General features: G+C 39.7%; 1 protein-coding gene across 1 annotated transcript; it reads right to left on the bottom strand.

Moving 5' to 3' along the window:
• Window positions 1-1,389: 1,389 nt before the first annotated feature.
• LOC141337875 (uncharacterized) lies at window positions 1,390-18,005 on the bottom strand. The gene is made up of 10 exons (XM_073843454.1): window positions 17,857-18,005; window positions 17,182-17,424; window positions 10,301-11,688; window positions 8,151-8,731; window positions 7,983-8,050; window positions 7,684-7,898; window positions 6,888-7,138; window positions 6,655-6,798; window positions 5,883-6,042; window positions 1,390-1,445 (listed from the first exon to the last, which is right to left on the bottom strand). Exons 1-10 carry the CDS (start codon window positions 18,003-18,005, stop codon window positions 1,390-1,392), a joined length of 3,255 nt encoding a protein of 1,084 aa, XP_073699555.1.
• Between the last annotated feature and the right edge of the window lie 1,126 nt (window positions 18,006-19,131).

Genomic DNA, 19,131 nt, shown 5'->3' with positions numbered 1-19,131 from the left:
CGAAAGCAAGACCTATGAAATTTACATATGGCCACAGCCACACTTACGGAAAAAATAAGGTGGATACAGTTTTTACAAGTCTTTGCACGCACTGTTTCAGATCACATACATTTGACAACTTTCACTTTTGTTCCAGAGTGTTTTGTCTACTTTCTTTTTCCTTGAAATACGCTTCATTAGTTGAACAATCCATTGAAAGCACTTACATCTGTCCCTCACAGCCTTGTTTTCTTTCCTGTCAGAAATTAACAATGGCATTTAAATATTTTTACTATTTAAAATAACTGTTTTCTATTTGAATATGTTTTAAACTGTTGTTTATTCCTGTGATTTCAAAGCTGAATTTTTAGCATTACATTAGTCACATGATCCTTCAGAAATCATTCTAATATTCTGATTTGCTGCTAAAAAATGAATTATTATTATTACATTGAAAAAGTAGAATATTTTTGTTTATTTGACTTTTGTATGTTATAGTGTATAATGTCACAAAAGCTTTTTATTTCAGCTCTTTGGGTCTTTATATTCATCGAAGAATATCAAAAACAACAAAAGAAAAATGCCGCTGTTTCAAATATTGCTTTTAAATAATTTTTTAATATGACAAATCTGGTAACATTTAAGGTTGGCATAAATAGGGAGAGAATAAACTTTATGAAGAGCAGGGGAAAAAGAGAAGGAGCACAAAAAATGTGATATTGCCAATATTCCAATAAGGATTTTGAAGTACTAAGAAAACATCTGTTGTTCCACAGGGGTTTATTATGTGGAGAAAAATTGTTTAAATATTACACAATCATAGTCTATTGAAATTCCAAATTCAGAAAAGGCATCTTGGACAGCGAAACCCTGACAAATATTGTTACGCCCATTTGTAGCCATACGTTTCATATTTGGTTGATCATATAATGTTGTCATCACCACCTGCTTTTGGTGGTTATCAGTGTATTGCAAAGGTACAAAACAGATTTCAGTACTTCAAAAGGTTGGTACATCACCATTATATCAGTAAAAAAATAAATTAAAAAAAAAATCAGAAATTACGGTATTTACCTGTATATTTAAGTGAAAACCGTAAAATGTAAAACATTACTACCGTATTTTTTACAGTAAAACTCTGGTAACCACAGCTGCCAGGGTTTTCCCGTAAATTTTACGGCTTTTTTTTTTTACAGTGTATTATATTGTTAATTCAGACTGATTTGTGAATGCAGAATGTGCACAAACACAAAAAGACAGGATTTATTGCATGAACAAATTGCAACCAAACATAACCAGTCATATCCAATCATATTGTGATGGAGTCACTGCCTCATCTTATGTGACTTTCCCCCTTCATTCTCAATTACCCCCCACCAAACTCACAGCAAGCTTTAGTGAGTCTGTTGGTTAAAACTCAATGGGCTCAGGGGAGGTGAGAGAGACGTGGACTCCTATAACTTTACCTGATGGTGGTGTTGTTAGACAATGTTTCTTTAGAAAAACACGTGATTTATACACTTTTGAATGTTATGTTTTAAAATATTTTTATTTAAAATGTTTTATTTTTGTACTACGATTTTTTTTCTCATCCAATATTGAGGAGAAACTACCTCGCTTGCCTCCTAGGTGGAAACACCCCTGACATACAGACCATGACATACATATTACTTACCATAACAAAAAGGTTGAAGGGTTAAAGCCATTAAAAAAAAAAAAAAAAAAAAAAAAAAAAGCACAGAGTTATTGGACAGTCAACAAACATTTGGATTAATTAATTATCCATCAAACCTCAAAAAGAACCCAAATAAACCACATTTGATAAAATTCCCACAATAGTTGTTTTTGAATTACAAATATTAATGCAAAACAACACCAAACCAAATTGCTATAAAAAACGAATTCTCAGCCCTTTATACACCATTTGCTCCATATTGAAGTGAAATGAGAAATAAAATATATTACATTTTAAAATTTCATTTTTACCTCTGAAAATATATTATTTACTGGTAATTTAGAGGTGATCATAAATTGGACAAACACAAGAATTCATAATCAGCACAATCTAAACATTGTCACATTTCAGTAATTTCACAATATATGTACAGCCCAAATTCAACAGCAGGAGTTTGAACATAAGTTAAACTTTTTTATGATACAGTGCCACACTGGTCAAACCATATTATTGCAGGTCCCTACATTAGATCATATCAGATCAAAAGAATATTGGTCAGCAAAAAAAATGGTCGATATTGTTGATCACCCCTTTTACCATATTTTTCATAAGAAATTTTTCTTCCTTGCAAAGACATTTGAAAAATGTCAATTCTGATAAACGGCCTTGTGATTCTATGATATCAAAAATGTTCCTCATTTTTTCCTGAGTAGTTTTCATTCCTCTGATTTCACTTATCAGTTCCTTGGCAATGATGCCATTATAGTGATCTAAAATGGCTTGAACATTTCTCACCCTTCGGATAAGCTGAGTTCTGTTGTTTTTCAGAAAGGATAAACCTAGAATGTAGACATGAACACAGTTTATTTGTACAGTATATTCAAATGTTTGCAAGCAGCTAATAATTTGATGCACTATCTACAGGCTACTAACTGATTCTAGTGTAAATAAAATGGCTAGGCTAAGTTTAGGTGTCATGACTCTGGGCTGTGGGTTCCCTCAGCCACCTGAGGTCGCTGTTTCCCTTTCCCTTGCACTGCACTTCCCTGATTGTATACACCTGTCTGTAGGAGTGTGACGAGACGCTTATTTCACGAGACGAGACGAGACGAGATTTTGGGCTCACGAGAACGAGACGAGACGAGATTTTTTAACTTTTTAAAATAAATCCTCAATGATGAAATATATAGGGGACAATAGTATTTTATTCAACAAAAAACACAAAATGCAAATAAAATAAAATAAATGTAGGTGCATTTTGATATGAACTTGTACTAATGAAATTAAACTTATATTTTAATGAATTATATGCAGTAATAAAAATGCTGCATGATTCTGGGTAAACTGAAAAACTATTTTCTTTTATAAACTGGAGATCACGATTCTGAAGAAAAAAAAGGATTAGAAAATTAAACAAAATTACATAATTTACTAGTGGTTCTGAAATGATGTTCATTGCTTAAGTCAGAAAAAAAAAAAAAAACTAAAAAAAATGAAGGAGCCCGTGTCTCAATTAATAAAGACTTTCACTATTGGAATCTCTTGAATGTTTAATTCAATGGCAAATACTTTTTTTAAACGTGCAGTTGTCGCCCTCTCCTGGTGAAGAGAATAAACGTTGCTCTACAGACGTGTTATACTTTCGTTTTTGATCGCTACTGTAGAAAATAAGTGTTTATATCCAAACTATAAGCTTTTATCCCAGTACTTATGTTATTTAAATGTCTGTAACAAAGACACAATGATGATTATGTGGTTAAAAAGACTGTTTGTGTTGCTTTCTGAAGCTGCAGCAGTAAGAATGCAGATTTGAATGTCTTCAATAACCTTCACATGGTAAGCGTCAGTGGAGCGCCTGAAACAGTTGTAATAGACAATTCTGAATGTTGTCATTCATGAATAAGATCGCATGGGTGTTTAAATAGAGATCGTGAGATTTATATAACTATTAGTCATGCAGCCCTAATGTAAACATTGCAAAATGTTTTGCCATGATATCGTCACCTTCTCGCGAGACCAGTCAGATCTCGCGGGACACATCGGAGTCTCGCGAGATCTCGTGCCACGAGATCTCGTCACACCCCTACCTGTCTGTGATCGTTAGCACTCATCTAACCCACACCTGTTCACTATTATATGGACTATAAGAACTCTCATTCCCCACTAATCATCCTGTCTGCGTTGTCTTCGTATGTCTGTCTCTGTGTTTCTGGCTCCTGGATCTTTGACCGTGTTTTCAGTTCTGTTTATTTTGTGTTGTTTCAAGTTGTGTTGTGCCATGTTGGCCTTTTGTTCTGTTTATTTTTCTATTTTGTTATTAAAACTTCCTTACCTGCACTTGGACCCAGACCTCATCTCTCAGCATCACTCCAACGTGACATTAGGTTAAGGTTATGTGCTTACACTGCTCATCAGTTGATAGGCTTTGTCTTCCGCTTTCTGCTGTATAGTCTGTAGATGTGAAGTTGGTTTCATTTTTAACTCCTTTAAGGTTAACCAGATAAATTACTTGATTTACAGGTATGTGCCAAAAAGTTAGAATATCGAGGGAAAGTCCATTTATTTCAATTTTTTTTTCAAATTGGGAAACTTTGTGTTATATTAGTTCACTACACACAAAGTGAAATATTTCAAATGTTTATTTGTTTCAATTTTGATGATTATGGTTTAAAGACAAAAAAAAAATCCAGTATTTCAAAAAATTTGAATATTTCATGTGAACAATAAAAAAAGGATCTTAAACACATGTTGGCCTTCTGAAAAGTGTGTTAATGTACTGTATTATGCCTTCTGTACTTTTTTGGGCCTCCTTTTCCACTAATTCCAGCATCAAGGCGGCGTGGCATGGAGGCGATCAGCCTTTGACACAGTTGAGGTGTTATGGAGCCCAAGTTGCTTTGATATTGGCCTTCAGCTCATCTGCATTTCGGGGTCTCTGTTCCCTCATCTTCCTTTTGACAATACCCCATAGATTTCCAATGGGGTTTAAGTCAGGCAAGTTTACCGGCCAATAAAGTACTGTTATTGCATGGTTATTAAACCAGGTACTGCTAGTTTTGGCTTTGTGGGCAGGTGCCAAATCCTGCTGGAAAATAAAATCATCATCTCCAAAAAGCTTGTCGGCAGCAGGAAGCATGAAGTGCTCTTAAATTCCCTGGCAGACAGCTGTGTTGACTGTGGACTTGATAAAAGACAATGGACCCACAGCAGCAGATGCCATGCTCCCCAAACCATCACTGACTGTGGAAACTTCACACTGGACTTTAAGCAGCTTGACTTTTGTGCCTTTCCGGTCTTCCTCCAGACTCTGGGACCTTGATTTCCAAATGAAATGCAACATTTGCTTTCATCTGAAAACAGGACTTGGGACCACTGGGCAACAGACCAGTACTTTTTCTCCTTAGCCCAGCACAGACGCTTCTGATGTTGTTTTTGGTTCAGGAGTGAATTCTCCAGCTGTAGCTCATGTCATGCAGACATCTGTATGTGCTTCTTGAAGCACTGTCACCAGCCTCAGTCCACTTCTTATGAAGCTCCCCCAGATTTCTGAACCGCCCTTGCTTGACAATCCTCTCAAGGCTACGGTCATCCCTGTCACTTGTGCACCTTTTCCGGCCACACTTTTCCCTTCCTCTTAACACTCTGTTAATATACTTCCATACTGCCCTCTGTGAGCATCCAGCTTCTTTTGCAATTGCCTTTTGAGACTTTTCCTCCTTATGGAGGGTGTCAATGATGGTCTTCTGCAAAACTGCCAAGTCAGCAGTCTTCCCCATGATTGTGAAGCCTACTAAGCCAGACTGAGACAATTTAAAGGCTGAGGAAACCTTTGCAGGTGTTTTGCATTAATTAGCTGACTAGATTGGGACACAGAGAGCCTACAATGTTGAACTTTGTCATGATATTCTAATTTTGTGAAATACTGGAATTTTTTTTTTTAACAGAGGCTTGAAATATATATGTAACTTTGTGTAGTGAACTAATATAACATACAAGTTTCACTTTCTGACACAAATTATTGAAATAAATGGACTTTCCCGTGATATTCTAATAATATTCATTACCTGTAAAAGATCAGTAAAATCCTTAAACAATTAATGCATATTTTACATTGTGCAAAGCTTATTTGCTAAATCAGCACAAAGGAAACTGTTGCAGTCTGAACTGAACACATAAAATGTGAATTGTTGTCGTGTCAGATATTTACTTCCACAAAAGTAAGTCTTACCTGTCAGTGTTATGTTACGTCTCCATACTTCTTTGAACGCTCCGTTATAGGGTTTTTTCTTTTTGAGCTGTAGTTTCACCTTCATCACACCATCTGGCAACTTTATATCAAATGTTGGATAGTGATGTTTCCATTGTTTATTAAATTGTAATTTTGTGTCCTTGCAAATGAAAGAGAGGGATACGTGTGATTAAAATGCATAACTATATGTGACTACAGTACATATTAGAAAAAATGATTTGTTTTTACGAGTTTTATCATTGGGGAAATAGTAAGCCTATTAATGAAGAGTCAATAAGTGTGACTAAACATGTGACTGGTCTTTGCATTTATGTTCAAATTTTGATTTTAAAATATTTTAGTGTTTTAGTTTTGTAGTCAGATTGTATATTCCTTATTTCTCTCATTTACCCCTTGTAGCCCTTGAGTCCCACTGAAATTTGATAGGTCTTGGTTGTCATCTATGGTTTAAGTTGGTGTTCTCAGTTCAAGTTCTTGTTTATGTTTTTATTCTTTCTTGTATTTTTAGTGTCTTGTTTGTTTTAAAAACTTGATTTGTATCCAGTCCCCTTGTCTGTTAGTTAACATACATGTCACAGACATGCTTTTCAATTATTTTAAAAATCATAAATACGTGAAAAAAAGAGATTACAGAGATTTCTGTGGAGACGTTTACAATTTGTAAGTAATCATAAGCAACCAAAATGACAAGGGTAGATAAACAAAAGTGAAATCCTTTAAAAAAAATAAATAAAAACTAATCCATACTAACCGGTGGTTCTACCTCTGAAAGTAGCCTCTCTGAGCACCCATGCTGTTCAACAGAATCACAGGACATGCTGTACTGTTGTTTATTTTTGAGGTCGCATTGACAAGAGGTTTGGATTAATGTGTAATCCTCCATATCTTTTTTCACCTGGAAGAAAAAAAAAAAGGTAAGGTTGTTTATAAAGGTCAGCCAAAATATGGTGAAATTGCATAAACACAAAATTATTTAAAATTTACTTCTCTGGGGTCCACGTTGCATGCCTTAAGAAATACATGCAGCCTGTGTGTTCGCTTTATGTAGAATAGCATCACCTGGCCAGATATCTTATGCCAACGATCAGTAAACCAGTTTGCCACTTTGGAAAGACGAAACTTTGATGTTCCTGTGATGCTCACTGTCACGTGTGTGCTTGTGATATCCTGAGGTTTCAGAATATCAACAATCTGATTAGAGTAGTGTATAACTGACATGAAGTGGCAGGCATCCTCTGAGATAAAAACAAAAAAGTTTTTGCTGTATCACTTTGCGCTTTGTACTATTGACAGATAAAATTTCAGTAACGGTCATATGTTACCCTGGACCACAAAACCAGTCATAAGGTTACATTTTACAAAACTGAGATGTATAGATCATATGAAAGCTCAATAAATAAGCTTTCTATTGGTATATGGTTTGTTAGGATAGGACAATATTTGGTCGAGATACATCTATTTGAAAATCTGGAATCTGAGGGTGCAAAAAAATCAAAATACTGAGAAAATCAATTTTAAAGTTGTCCAAATTAAGTTCTTAACAATGCATATTACTAATCAAATTACATTTTGATATATTTATAGTAGGAATTTTACAAAAAATCTTCATGGAACATGCTTAATTGCTTTGCTTAATTTCCTAATGATTTTTGGCATAAAAGAAAAATAAATAATTTTGACCCATACCATGTATTTTTGGCTATTGCTACAAATATACCCCAGCGACTTAAGACTGGTTTTGTGGTCCAGGGTCACATTGTTCATAAGACTGCCAACTCACCAATGGAGGTCTCACAGTGAGGTAGTCTGAGTTGAGACAGCTCACCCCGAACACATTTAATATCATACATGGGTCCTGCTTGGTAATGGTTGGCAGGGACTGGACAGTCGCTGTCCTGGAGATCAGTTCTGTACACCACCTCTCCTTCCCCCTCCATGTTAAAACCAATCTGTGTAAACTCGCAATGGTACCAGCCTGCATGACTGCACTGTAACCTGTTTGATTTCAAAGAGATGTCAAATAAGAATGCAAACTAATACAGTCAATGATCTTTCTTCACCTGTTTGTTGACACAATACCTGTATTTACTTTGCCCTTCTTGAATGATGACCTCAGGAGTGAACAAATAATCTTTCAGATCTAGCTTCTGTGAAACATACAAAGAATTTAAGTGAATTGAAATTGTATTGTCAAACTACACATTTATATTTTTAAAGAGATCATCGTAAAATGAATCAGTGACTTACTCGTAAAATGTCTGAAGGGGATTGAGAATCTCCGTCTAAAATGTCTGGTAATACCAGATGCATTGAATTATTTCTCCTGATCATCCTCTGTATCCTCTCTGAAAGCTCTCTCCTTTCTGTAATTTCTGGTGCTGAGCCACAGATGTATGATTTGTGTCCACATTTTTTAAGAAGCCAGTCCATTACGCTTCTCTGAGCTCCAGTATACTTACTTATACCACAGTCTCCCTCTATAAATACTATAGTGACATGATTCCAGAATTTCTCTCCAAGAAACTCTAAATTTTCAAGAATCTCTTTGGTCTGGTTTGTGAAACTGTCATCATGTAGAGTAAATGCAAGCAGAATGGCATGAGGCCCAAGAATAGGTTTTTCCCATCTTAGAATTTTCTTGGCATTGCAAATATCAATATCAGCCAAGTGCACAGTCTTCTTGTTCATTGTGCCTTTGTAAGTCTTAATCCTACCACTGTCAACTTCATCATAATGTCCTCCATCAAAAACCAGGTTTAAAACACATTTTTCTGTTTCCCTGAAACTCATGAGCCAAATTCTCATCTCTGTAAGAAGAGGGCTTTCACCTATTTTGAGAAAAAAAAGCAGTATAAAGCTGATGTTACTGAGTTTAACCTGATTGTTTTTTATAGCCAAGTTAAATATCTCTCTACACATTGGAGATATCTTGGATATATGATAATTGCATACAAATAAAAACATGACAATGTTAATGTAAATGTCTAAATTGTTTACTTTGCCTACACTGATGCATGCTTTTTTGCATGCAATTTTTTATTAAATTTCATTTTTTGCACAAATAACTGTATCATTAATAAAGAAGGTCAGCCTTAATAAACAATATATTTTACAGTGGAATGATATTCTAATAACAATATTGAAAAAATTATTATGCAATGGATTTAGCAATCATAAATACTGAACAAAAGGGTTTAGGACAATTGACTTTATAAACAAGGGTCAGTTGTTTGGGTTTGACCTGGACAATATTTAATAGAGGAAATAGTTGAACTATTATGTAAATCAACGCAGTGTTTTATCTGAATAAACCACTGCATGCTAACAAGTAAACCTATTTATTTATTATTATTATTATTATTTTTTTATTTTTTTGAGGAACCAATGAATTACACATTGTACATTTTTACAGAGAGGGTATAGTCTGTCCCAATAAAACTGTTATTCAACATTTCTATGGTTAAAAATGTATATATAGCAGAAGAGTCTTTATATTTTGGAATTACTAGGTGAAAGTCCTGACATAAATACTGAAAGGGTGGATTTCCAATCTTCGCCGTGTACAATGAATACACAATCACAAGTTCTCTCGAAATAAATGTACCTGTTTTGGTATTAATGTTAAAAGCAAGGTCTGTCTTTGGTATCAGAGAGGTGACTGTGAGTGTAACCCATGTCAGGAATGCAGTAACAGTGTTAGTCATTTAGTCCCACTTCCAGCAATTAAATATGTATTTGTTGTATAATAATTCATTTGAATCAAATATTACGTTTTCCAGAAAGAGAGTTATCAGTTTGAGTTATTGTACTATATTGTACTTACATCCTGTAAGTTTCAAAACTCAAAACTTTCTTGTTAGTCACAAAAAACAGCTTATATTGAAGCCAATCTGCCAAAACGACGGCTGAGGAATGTGCCACTCTATGACCAAATCCGCAGAAGAAAATCAACGCCTGCTTCTACATCACTGCCTGTTTAGCCCCGCCCACACCTAATCAGGATTAGAATGCAGGATTACTGTGGACAGCTGACTCCTAAAGTTTTCGATATTCTTCCTATTTAGTGTGGTCAGTTCACAGCAGTAACAGAAATGAATATTTTCCAACAAGTTTAAATGATTTTTATGGTTTATGGGCATTTTTTTTTTTTTAACCTTTATAAATCCATTCTTTTTTCTACAAGTGTGTATTATCTTTTGCGTCAAATTCTTATATTGAATCAATAGTCAATTAGAATAAGACATTTTAGGCTGTTTCCAAAGTGATAAAGTTGTTATCAACAAGTAGTTGTCATAATTTGGTGACCAGTGTATTTCAAGTAATCCAACATATCAAATATTAATTTATATCCAATGGAAAAAAAAATAATTAAGAGAATTTAAAAAGTATGCATTTACCGAAATCCAATCCATTTTTTAGGGCTTTCTCATAAAACTCTTCAGCCTTGAGTTTTTCACCTTTCACTTCATGAATGAATCCCTTTATGCCACACACCATCCTGTCTTCCGGGTTTTTCAGCCTAGTAATACGACGATCAATCACTTTTTCCAGTTTCTTCTCACACATCTTACCTGGGTCTGATTTCGGCTGCAGCCTCAGACCTTGCATAAAATGATAGATGGCCAGTTCTTCAGATTTTCGGGTATAGAGCTGATAATTGCCATATGAGCAATGAACTGTCGGCAGGTGCTGCTTGTCATTATTCGCCATTTCAAACGCTTGATCAAAAAACGTCTTCGCGTCTTCCTCATTAAAATTATGACGTTGTCCGTAGTGCAGCGCTAAATCTGCCATGGCTATAACGAAAGAAGGCTTTAGGCGGACTGCATCTTCCAGATGCTTGATACAGTGATTCTGATATTGCTGTATTTCATAAGACTCATGTTTCCAATGTTTCTTTTCCTGGTATATTTTATTTCTGTAACACAGAGCCAGCTGATGGTGTATAAAGGCAGAGTTTGGTGTAGCCTGCAGGGCTTCTTCCAGTAGTGTAATTGCAGCGTCTGTGTTTCCTAATTGGCGGCAAAATTGTGCTGCATATCTTATGACGTGTGGGTTTTCAGGGGACATCTTCAGTGCCATAGTCACCTTCTTCTGTGCAGTTTCAGAAATTGTCCTGTCATCTTTATGCTGTGTTCTTAAGGCTAGCAGTAGTAGTAGAACAGCATCTTCTGGATTAAGCTGTACAGCTCGTTCAAGTTGTTTTATTGTTGGTGATTCTGAAGTGTCAGGGATGTTTTTCGTTGTTCGGTACAGTACAATAGCATAGCCTGCATTTAAATCACTGTCATCCGGGTTCATTTCAAGGGCCCGTCTAAAGCATTCCTTTGCAGCATTTGAGTATTTGTTAGAGAATTTTAAAAAAGCCCAACCCTTTTCTCTGAGCACCTCCACAGTACAAGTGCATCCTTTCAAATACTTTCTATTTATCCACTCTAATTTTCTCAAGTAGTCTTCACATTTAGAAAACTCATTCATATGAAAGTGCAACCAGGCAAGGTCTCCATAGGTAACAATAAGAACTTCATCACTGTCTTTGTAGCGTTCTTTTGCAATCTCCACTGATTTCTGCAGGTTTGCGAGTGCTTCTTGCTTGTTCCCATATAGATACTGAATGTATCCAAGGCTGCTGTAAGCTCGTGTTACTCTCGCCTCTTTACACTCCAGCTGAATCTGTTCCTCCAAACGATTCAGTAAATCACAGAGAACAAAGTCTTCTTCGCTTAAAGACCAAGTAAAATGGCACTCCTGCAGAAGCAGTTTGGTTTTTAAGGGACCTTTAAGACTGCAAGAGAAGGAAAAGCTCAGATGATTTGACTAAAAATGATTTAAACACATACTATTTATATGAGTCATGTACTGTTGCATTATGTGCTGTGAACCATATACTAAAAGCACAAAAGAATTTCCAGTGCTGTAAACTTTGAGCAGTTTGTCCAGTTTTTCATTTCTGGTAAACTTGTGTGCAAACAGATAAAGGCATTTAAAATCTCTCTCTCTCTCACACACACACACACACACACACACACACACACACACACACACACACACACACACACACACACTCACTCACTCACTCACTCACTCACTCACTCTCACACACACACACACACACACACACACACACACACACACACACACACACACACACACACACACTCACTCTCTCTCACACACACACACACACACACACACACACACACACACACACACACACACACTCACTCACTCACTCACTCACTCTCACACACACACACACACACACACACACACACACACACACACACACACACACACACACACACTCACTCACTCACTCACTCACTCACTCACTCACTCACTCACTCACTCACTCACTCACTCACTCACTCTCTCTCACACACACACACACACACACACACACACACACACACACACATACACACACACTCACTCTCTCTCACACACACACACACACACACACACACACACACACACACATACACACACACTCACTCTCTCACACACACACACACACACACACACACACACACACACACACACACACACACACACACACACACACACACACACACACTCACTCACTCACTCACTCTCTCACACACACACACACACACACACACACACACACACACACACACACTCACACACTCACACTCACACACTCACACACACTCACACACACACACACACACACACACACACACACACACACACACACACACACACACACACTCACACACACACACACACACACACACACACACACACACACACACACACACACACACACACATGTTGGGTTTACATGTTTTATGGGGACATTCCATAGGCGTAATGGTTTTTATACTGTACAAACCGTACTTTCTATGGCCCTACACCTACCCTACACCTAAACCTAGCCCTCACAGGAGATTGTGCACACTTTTACTTCCTCAAAAAAACTCATTGTGCATGATTTATAAGCCTGTTTCCTCATGGGGACCTAAGAAATGTCCCCACAAGGTGAAAATCTACTGGTATTCCTATCCTTGTGGGGACATTTGGTCCCCACAACGTGATGAATACCAGGTACACACACACACACACACACACACACACACACACACACACACACACACACACACACACACACTCTCTTTTAACTGAGTTAATATTTTCTAGCATCCTAAACCTACACACAGGTCAATTTGAAATGAATCCACATTCAGATTTAAATTACAAAGTAAAAAACAGAAGACACAGCTTGTTACTTAAAAGGTTTAAATTTTTTTTAAAACACATTCATAGGCAGTCACTAAATGTCAAAGAGGTCTGAAAAACAGGTTTAACAGTTTTCACAGGTGCTTTGTGTCCGGGTTTGTTTCCATGGTGCATGTCATTTCTAAAACATTTTAATTCAACATTAACAACAAACAAACCCACCTCATTTTGTGTCTGTCTTCAGTAAGCACCAAATCATGAAAATACCAACCGAGGAACCGAATTCACGAAAATCATCTTAAGAAATAAGACATTTCTTATGATTAAATCCAAGAAGTTGGTATAAAATGTTCCTAAGTGCAATCCATTTAAATTTAAGAAGTTTCCAAATATGTTCTTAAGAACATCTAAATGTTTTCCTTAAGAAAATCACAGGCTTTATCTGGCTGAAGATGCACGGACAAACTCACACTTCAAGTATCGTTTTGCACTTCCTGCAGATTACCATAATAATCTTAAGTGCGCACACTATTTCAGTTGAGACCAGTTTGACTGGTTTGGCGCTCAGTTTATTTTAAGAATCTTAAGAAATTAGATATTTTTTGGAAGAATTTCTGGTGACCCAGGGACCGGATTCATAAAACATTTGTAAAGAAATTATTCCATCTTATTTTCTAACTTAAGAAAAAAGTTAACAATATTTTGTAGGCTACTCATGTGGTTCAAGACAAAACATAAGAATAATTCAAATTCTTAGAAATTATCGTTAATAACTTAGAACTTTGAATAACCTCAGACTTGTCTTAAATAGCAAATGGTAAGACTGATTTAAAGAATGTATTGCTATAACCTTTATGAACCTACATAAAATATGAGGTTGGATTTGGATACTGGAAGATGAGTAAAGTATTATAGAAAGCCTTGTTTACATAATAAATAGACATAGTTTAACCACCAAATGTTACATTGCTCATACATACATACAGGTGCTGGTCATATAATTAGACTAACTTCACAAATTTATTTCACTAATTCCATTCAAGAAGTGAAACAGACTGATATATTTCAAATGTTTATTTCTTTTAATTTTGATGATTATAACTGACAACTAATGAAAATCCCAATTTAGTATCTCGGAAAATTAGAACATTGTGAAAAGGTTCAGTATTGAAGACACCTGGTGCCACACTCTAATCAGCTAATTAACTCAAAACACCTGCAAAGGCCTTTAAATGGTCTCTGAGTCTAGTTCTGTAGGCTACACAATCATGGGGAAGACTGCTGATTTCACAGTTGTCCAAAAGACGACCATTGACACCTTGCACAAGGAGGGAAAGACACAAAAGGTAATTGCAAAAGAGGCTGGCTGTTCACAGAGCTCTGTCCAAGCTCATTAGAGGCAATGAGAAGGAAAAGATGTGGTAGAGAAAAAAAAAAATGTAAAAGCAATAGGGATAACCGCACCCTGGAGAGAATTGTGGAACAAAACCCATTCAAAAATGTGGGGGAGATTTACAAAGAGTCGACTGCAGCTGGAGTCAGTGCTTCAAAAACCGCTACGCACAGACATATGCAAGACATGGGTTTCAGCTGTCGCATTCCTTGTGTCAAGCCACTCTTGAACAACAGACAGCGTCAGAAACGTCTCAAGACAAAAAGGACTGGACTGCTGCTGAGTGGTCCAAAGTTATGTTCTCTGATGAAAGTAAATTTTGTATTTCCTTTGGAAATCAGAGCCCCAGAGTCTGGAGGAAGAGAGGAGAGGCACAGAATCCACGTTGCTTGAGATCCAGTGTAAAGATACCACAGTCAGTGATGGTTTGGGGTGCCATATCATCTGCTGGTGTTGGTCCACTGTGTTTTCTGAGGTCCTGAGCAGCATTAACAGGGCCAACAAGGCAATCAGGGCTAATGAATTGTAATGATGTTTGATTAAACAAGGTTCAGGAGGAGCACGATCAGATAATCAACCCATTCGGCACAGGTGCAACCTGTTTAACCAATCATTCAATCAGCGCATCCTCTATATATTACCAGCCGTCTTACCTCCATCCAGCGACAGTTTCTTAGCATCCCTCCTCCACCCCTACTCCCCACTTCTAATCTGTTTCGATCCTACACTAGCAGGGGGAGTTCTCTGGTTCCGGCCTGTATTCCGGCCCGGAACCCTTCCCCCGGACAGCACGCCAAAATATGCTTAATGCGCGCTCAAGCAGATTAGATGTAAGGGCGAACTCGTGAAACATTTTAAGACTAACAACAGTGTTGCGTGTTCTGGTTTTTAACCTGTTGCAGTTTACATATATGCTGTCACGGTTCATGTATCCGCTGTCTTCTCAGGTCTTGTGATTTGTTCGTTTGTCATGTGATTGTCACGCTCGCTCAGCTGAGCTGCCAATCAGTCCGCCACAGGTGTCTCTCATCACCACTGCCTATTTATACTCACAGCATTCTCTCTCCCTCGTCTGATAGTTTTCCCGGATCCCTCGTTGTGTTGGTTCGTCTTGCTCTGTCTGGTTCGAGTGTTTGGATTGTACCGTCGTGGATGTTGTCGCTGTCTTCGTGTTTGCACTGGATTCACCACAGCACCAACGGACTCTCTCACCACCATCACCAGCCATCTAACCCCTGTGTCACCCAGCTGAGAGATCGCACCATCATCACTCTGTTTGTACTTCTTATCAATAAACTGTTATTCACTTCATCCTGCATTTGCTTCCTCATCTTTATCCGCACGTCACATATGCATGCATGCATATATATATATTTAATATGTATGTGTATATATAGTAGAAACTCCTGACCATCAGTTCTGTCTTGGTTAATAATTAACCTTTGTGCATTACTGTAAAGTGAATATATATTGCAATTATAAAAATATAAAAATATTGCAATTTATTTTGCAAAAATGTGCATTAAGAAAGTTAAATGCCATGCATTTTTGAAACATTTTGGTCTTATGCAGCAATATTATGTATTTTAAGATCAGGATTCAGTGGTCCAAATTTGTTTAATTCGATACAGCTCGTTCATAGTGGTGAACATCTAATGCTTTAAAACTAGTACAGACAATACAATTATAAATGGTGTAAACTGATGACATTGTGTTGATGAAGCAGAATAAAAAGCATTAAGTACTGTAGAAACTGCAAACAGCAGCAGCAGGCTTGAGTTACTCAATGTCTGAAATGTACTGTCATTAAATACATGTATCAACAACTTTTGTGCAAACAAACGGTTGTGCCATTTTATTGTAATTTCTCCCACAATAACGAAGGCTTGATTTTATCCCAAAACTGCAGGACGTGATGGAACGCCTCCCTTAAATACTCTGTTCCAGCCTTTAAAAAGACAATTAAAATGGTAAATATGCAAACATACATTAAATAATGGCCAAAAATGTATTGTCATGCTTATTACACATACCCACTTTGTATAGTAAGGAAGGAGGGTATCTTGCCGGGATTTAATGCAACATCTCCAAAATCATGCAGTGCATGAATGCATTTACAGAGCATTTACAAATGCAACACAGATTTCTGAGAAAATTTAATTTAGTCTGCTGTTTATACTGCATTATATTTTGACAGAAGTTTGAGGAGCCACAAAGCAGCCTTAAACCAAGGTATCCTTTGACTTCATATGTGTATATATATATATATATATATTGTGACGGGCGTCCCGAGGATCTATCAGCGTCGCCCTGGCAACACACGAGCACCAGCTGGAGCCACTCACCGCGAGCCAATCGGTCACGGCCCCACCGGCTTTATAAGCAGACTCACAGAACAAGAGGATTGAGAATCATCTCCGATGCAGCGTGAGACTTACCTGATCTTGTGTCATTCTTCCCGCAGACTCGCCGTGACCGCTTGGCTCCCCACTTCCGGGTTGCACGCACCGGGGTTATAGCATGCTCCTGCACAAACCCCTTCACCGGCCACCGTCACTGGAAAACACACCTACCAGGAAGAACTCACCGCACTGCCACGAAGACGACGACATCACCTCACCATTCACCCGTATTATTCATTTTTGCTGCGCCGATCTAATAAATCCACCCTCCGGGGCTCACCAACCTCTTGTCTCATTGTTGTTGTTCTCCGCCCGGCCACAAGGTGGTGGAGAATGCGGGCATGAGCCGGGCCTGAGAGCACCAACGAGCAAGAGTTTGTTTACACCGCCATCTTTGCCCTGCCACTCCGGTTTGTATTTTCTGCTTTCTTTTAGGTGCGCTCCTCCCCGAGAGACATGGAGGATCTTGTGAAACAGCTCGCTGAGGTTAGCGTCCGCCAGCAGCAATGTTTTGAACTGCTGACTGAACAACATAGCCACATTCAAGGATATCTGGCCGAACTACGCTTGCCAGCCGCTCAGAACGTCCCTCTCCCGGACCCACGGGCCACCGCTGCCCGGCTACTACCCAAGCTGACCGCACATGATGACATTGAGGCCTACCTTAAGATGTTTGAATCACTCGCTCGCACCGAGGGGTGGGCGAGAGGTACTTGGGCTGCAGTACTGGCACCGTTACTCTCTGGAGAGGCACAACGGGCGTATTTTTCCTTACCAGCATCATCCCAAAACAATTATAACGAGTTAAAAAAAGAGATATTGGGCCGGCTCGGGCTCTCCGCGACCGCAGCCGCCCAACGCTTCCATGAATGGGTGTTTAAAACACGGTTGCCAGTCCGCACCCAGGCCGCTGATCTGATGCGGTTGGCCGAACACTGGCTGTTAGAAGACTCACCCTCCCCAGTCCAAGTCGCGGAACGGGTAGTAGTCGACCGGCTGCTGAGGGCCCTGCCCCGCTCGATGAGGCAGGCCGCTGGCATGCGGGGGCCCAAAACCATCGCAGAGGTGATCGAGGCCGTAGAGCTGGCGGACGCTGCCTTCCATCGGGAGGCCGGGGAGCGAGCGCAGCCTTTTCCCCGGAGGGTGGTCCAGGAGCGACGGCCGCCGGAGGGCACCCCACGACCAGTACACAGGCCAACCAGCCCCCGTGACGAGCCCATGCCCACGGACCCACCATCACCCACCGCCAAGGCTTGGATGGCAGGCTGTGTGATCCACCAAAAACCTTCCCCAGGAACACCGACGGCCACCGTGAGGGTCCGCGGACGCCATTTCCGGGCTATGCTGGACTCAGGAAGTGCAGTTTCCCTCGTGCGGCCCGACACCCTCGGGCCCCGACCGGTCTCCAAAGCCGTGATGCCAATCACCTGCGTCCACGGAGATACACGTGAGGTACCGACCAACTTTCTTACCTTTCACAAAGGTGGACAGACGTGGACCCTGGAGGTCGGTGTTCTAAAGGACCTGCCGGTCCCCCTGTTGCTGGGCCAAGACTGGCCGGGGCTAGACGCCGCCTTGGCCGCGACCGCACAGCCTGCCCAACCCCGCCGCAAGCCGCGGCCTCAGCTGTCGCGGGGGTCCGGATATCGCTCCTGCCTGATGACATCCGACAGTGGAAGAGAGGGTGAGTCTGCTGCCCAACGCACTAACCTCTACCATGATGTGTTCCAACAGGTCACCGGGGGAGGCGATTTTGGAAGGGCCCAGAAGGAGGACGATCGCCTTAAACACTGCTGGCGCCAGGTCCGCCTCCTGGAAGGCCAGGAGGTTCTGCCGGCCCCTCACCCTCTCCCACACTTCGTCGTGCAAAACGGCCTGTTGTACTGCGTCGCGGAGCGACGGGGGGAGGTTAAACGCCTGCTCGTGGTGCCGAAGGGGAAAACAGAAATGGTCCTGGAGCTCGCTCACCCCATGGCCGGTCACCTGGGCGCCCAAAACACCATCCAACGGATTCGCGACAGGTTCCACTGGCCTGGGCTGGAGGCCCAGGTGAAGAGCTTCTGCCAGGCCTGCCCCGAGTGTCAACGTACGTTGCCTCGAAAGCCTCCCCCCAGCCCGCTGATTCCCCTACCTATCATCGGGGTGCCTTTCGTGCGGATCGGGATGGACATCGTGGGGCCGTTGACGAGGTCTGGTCGGGGACACGAACATATCCTCGTCATCGTCGACT

This window comes from Garra rufa, chromosome 7, assembly GCF_049309525.1.
Source record: "Garra rufa chromosome 7, GarRuf1.0, whole genome shotgun sequence".
Classification (NCBI taxonomy): Eukaryota; Metazoa; Chordata; class Actinopteri; order Cypriniformes; family Cyprinidae; genus Garra; species Garra rufa.
Note: the sequence above shows the minus strand (reverse complement) of the source record. Positions and strands in the feature narration are given on the sequence as shown.

Coding starts and splice junctions, on each gene's coding strand:
- LOC141337875 (XM_073843454.1), bottom strand. CDS start 18,005: ATGGAAGGCAGCGTCCGCCAGCTCTACGGCCTCGATCACCTCTGCGAT. Junction 8,732..10,300: donor AAAAAATGGATTGGATTTCG/GTAAATGCATAC, acceptor TTCTCAAAATAG/GTGAAAGCCCTCTTCTTACA. Junction 8,051..8,150: donor CCCCTTCAGACATTTTACGA/GTAAGTCACTGA, acceptor TATGTTTCACAG/AAGCTAGATCTGAAAGATTA.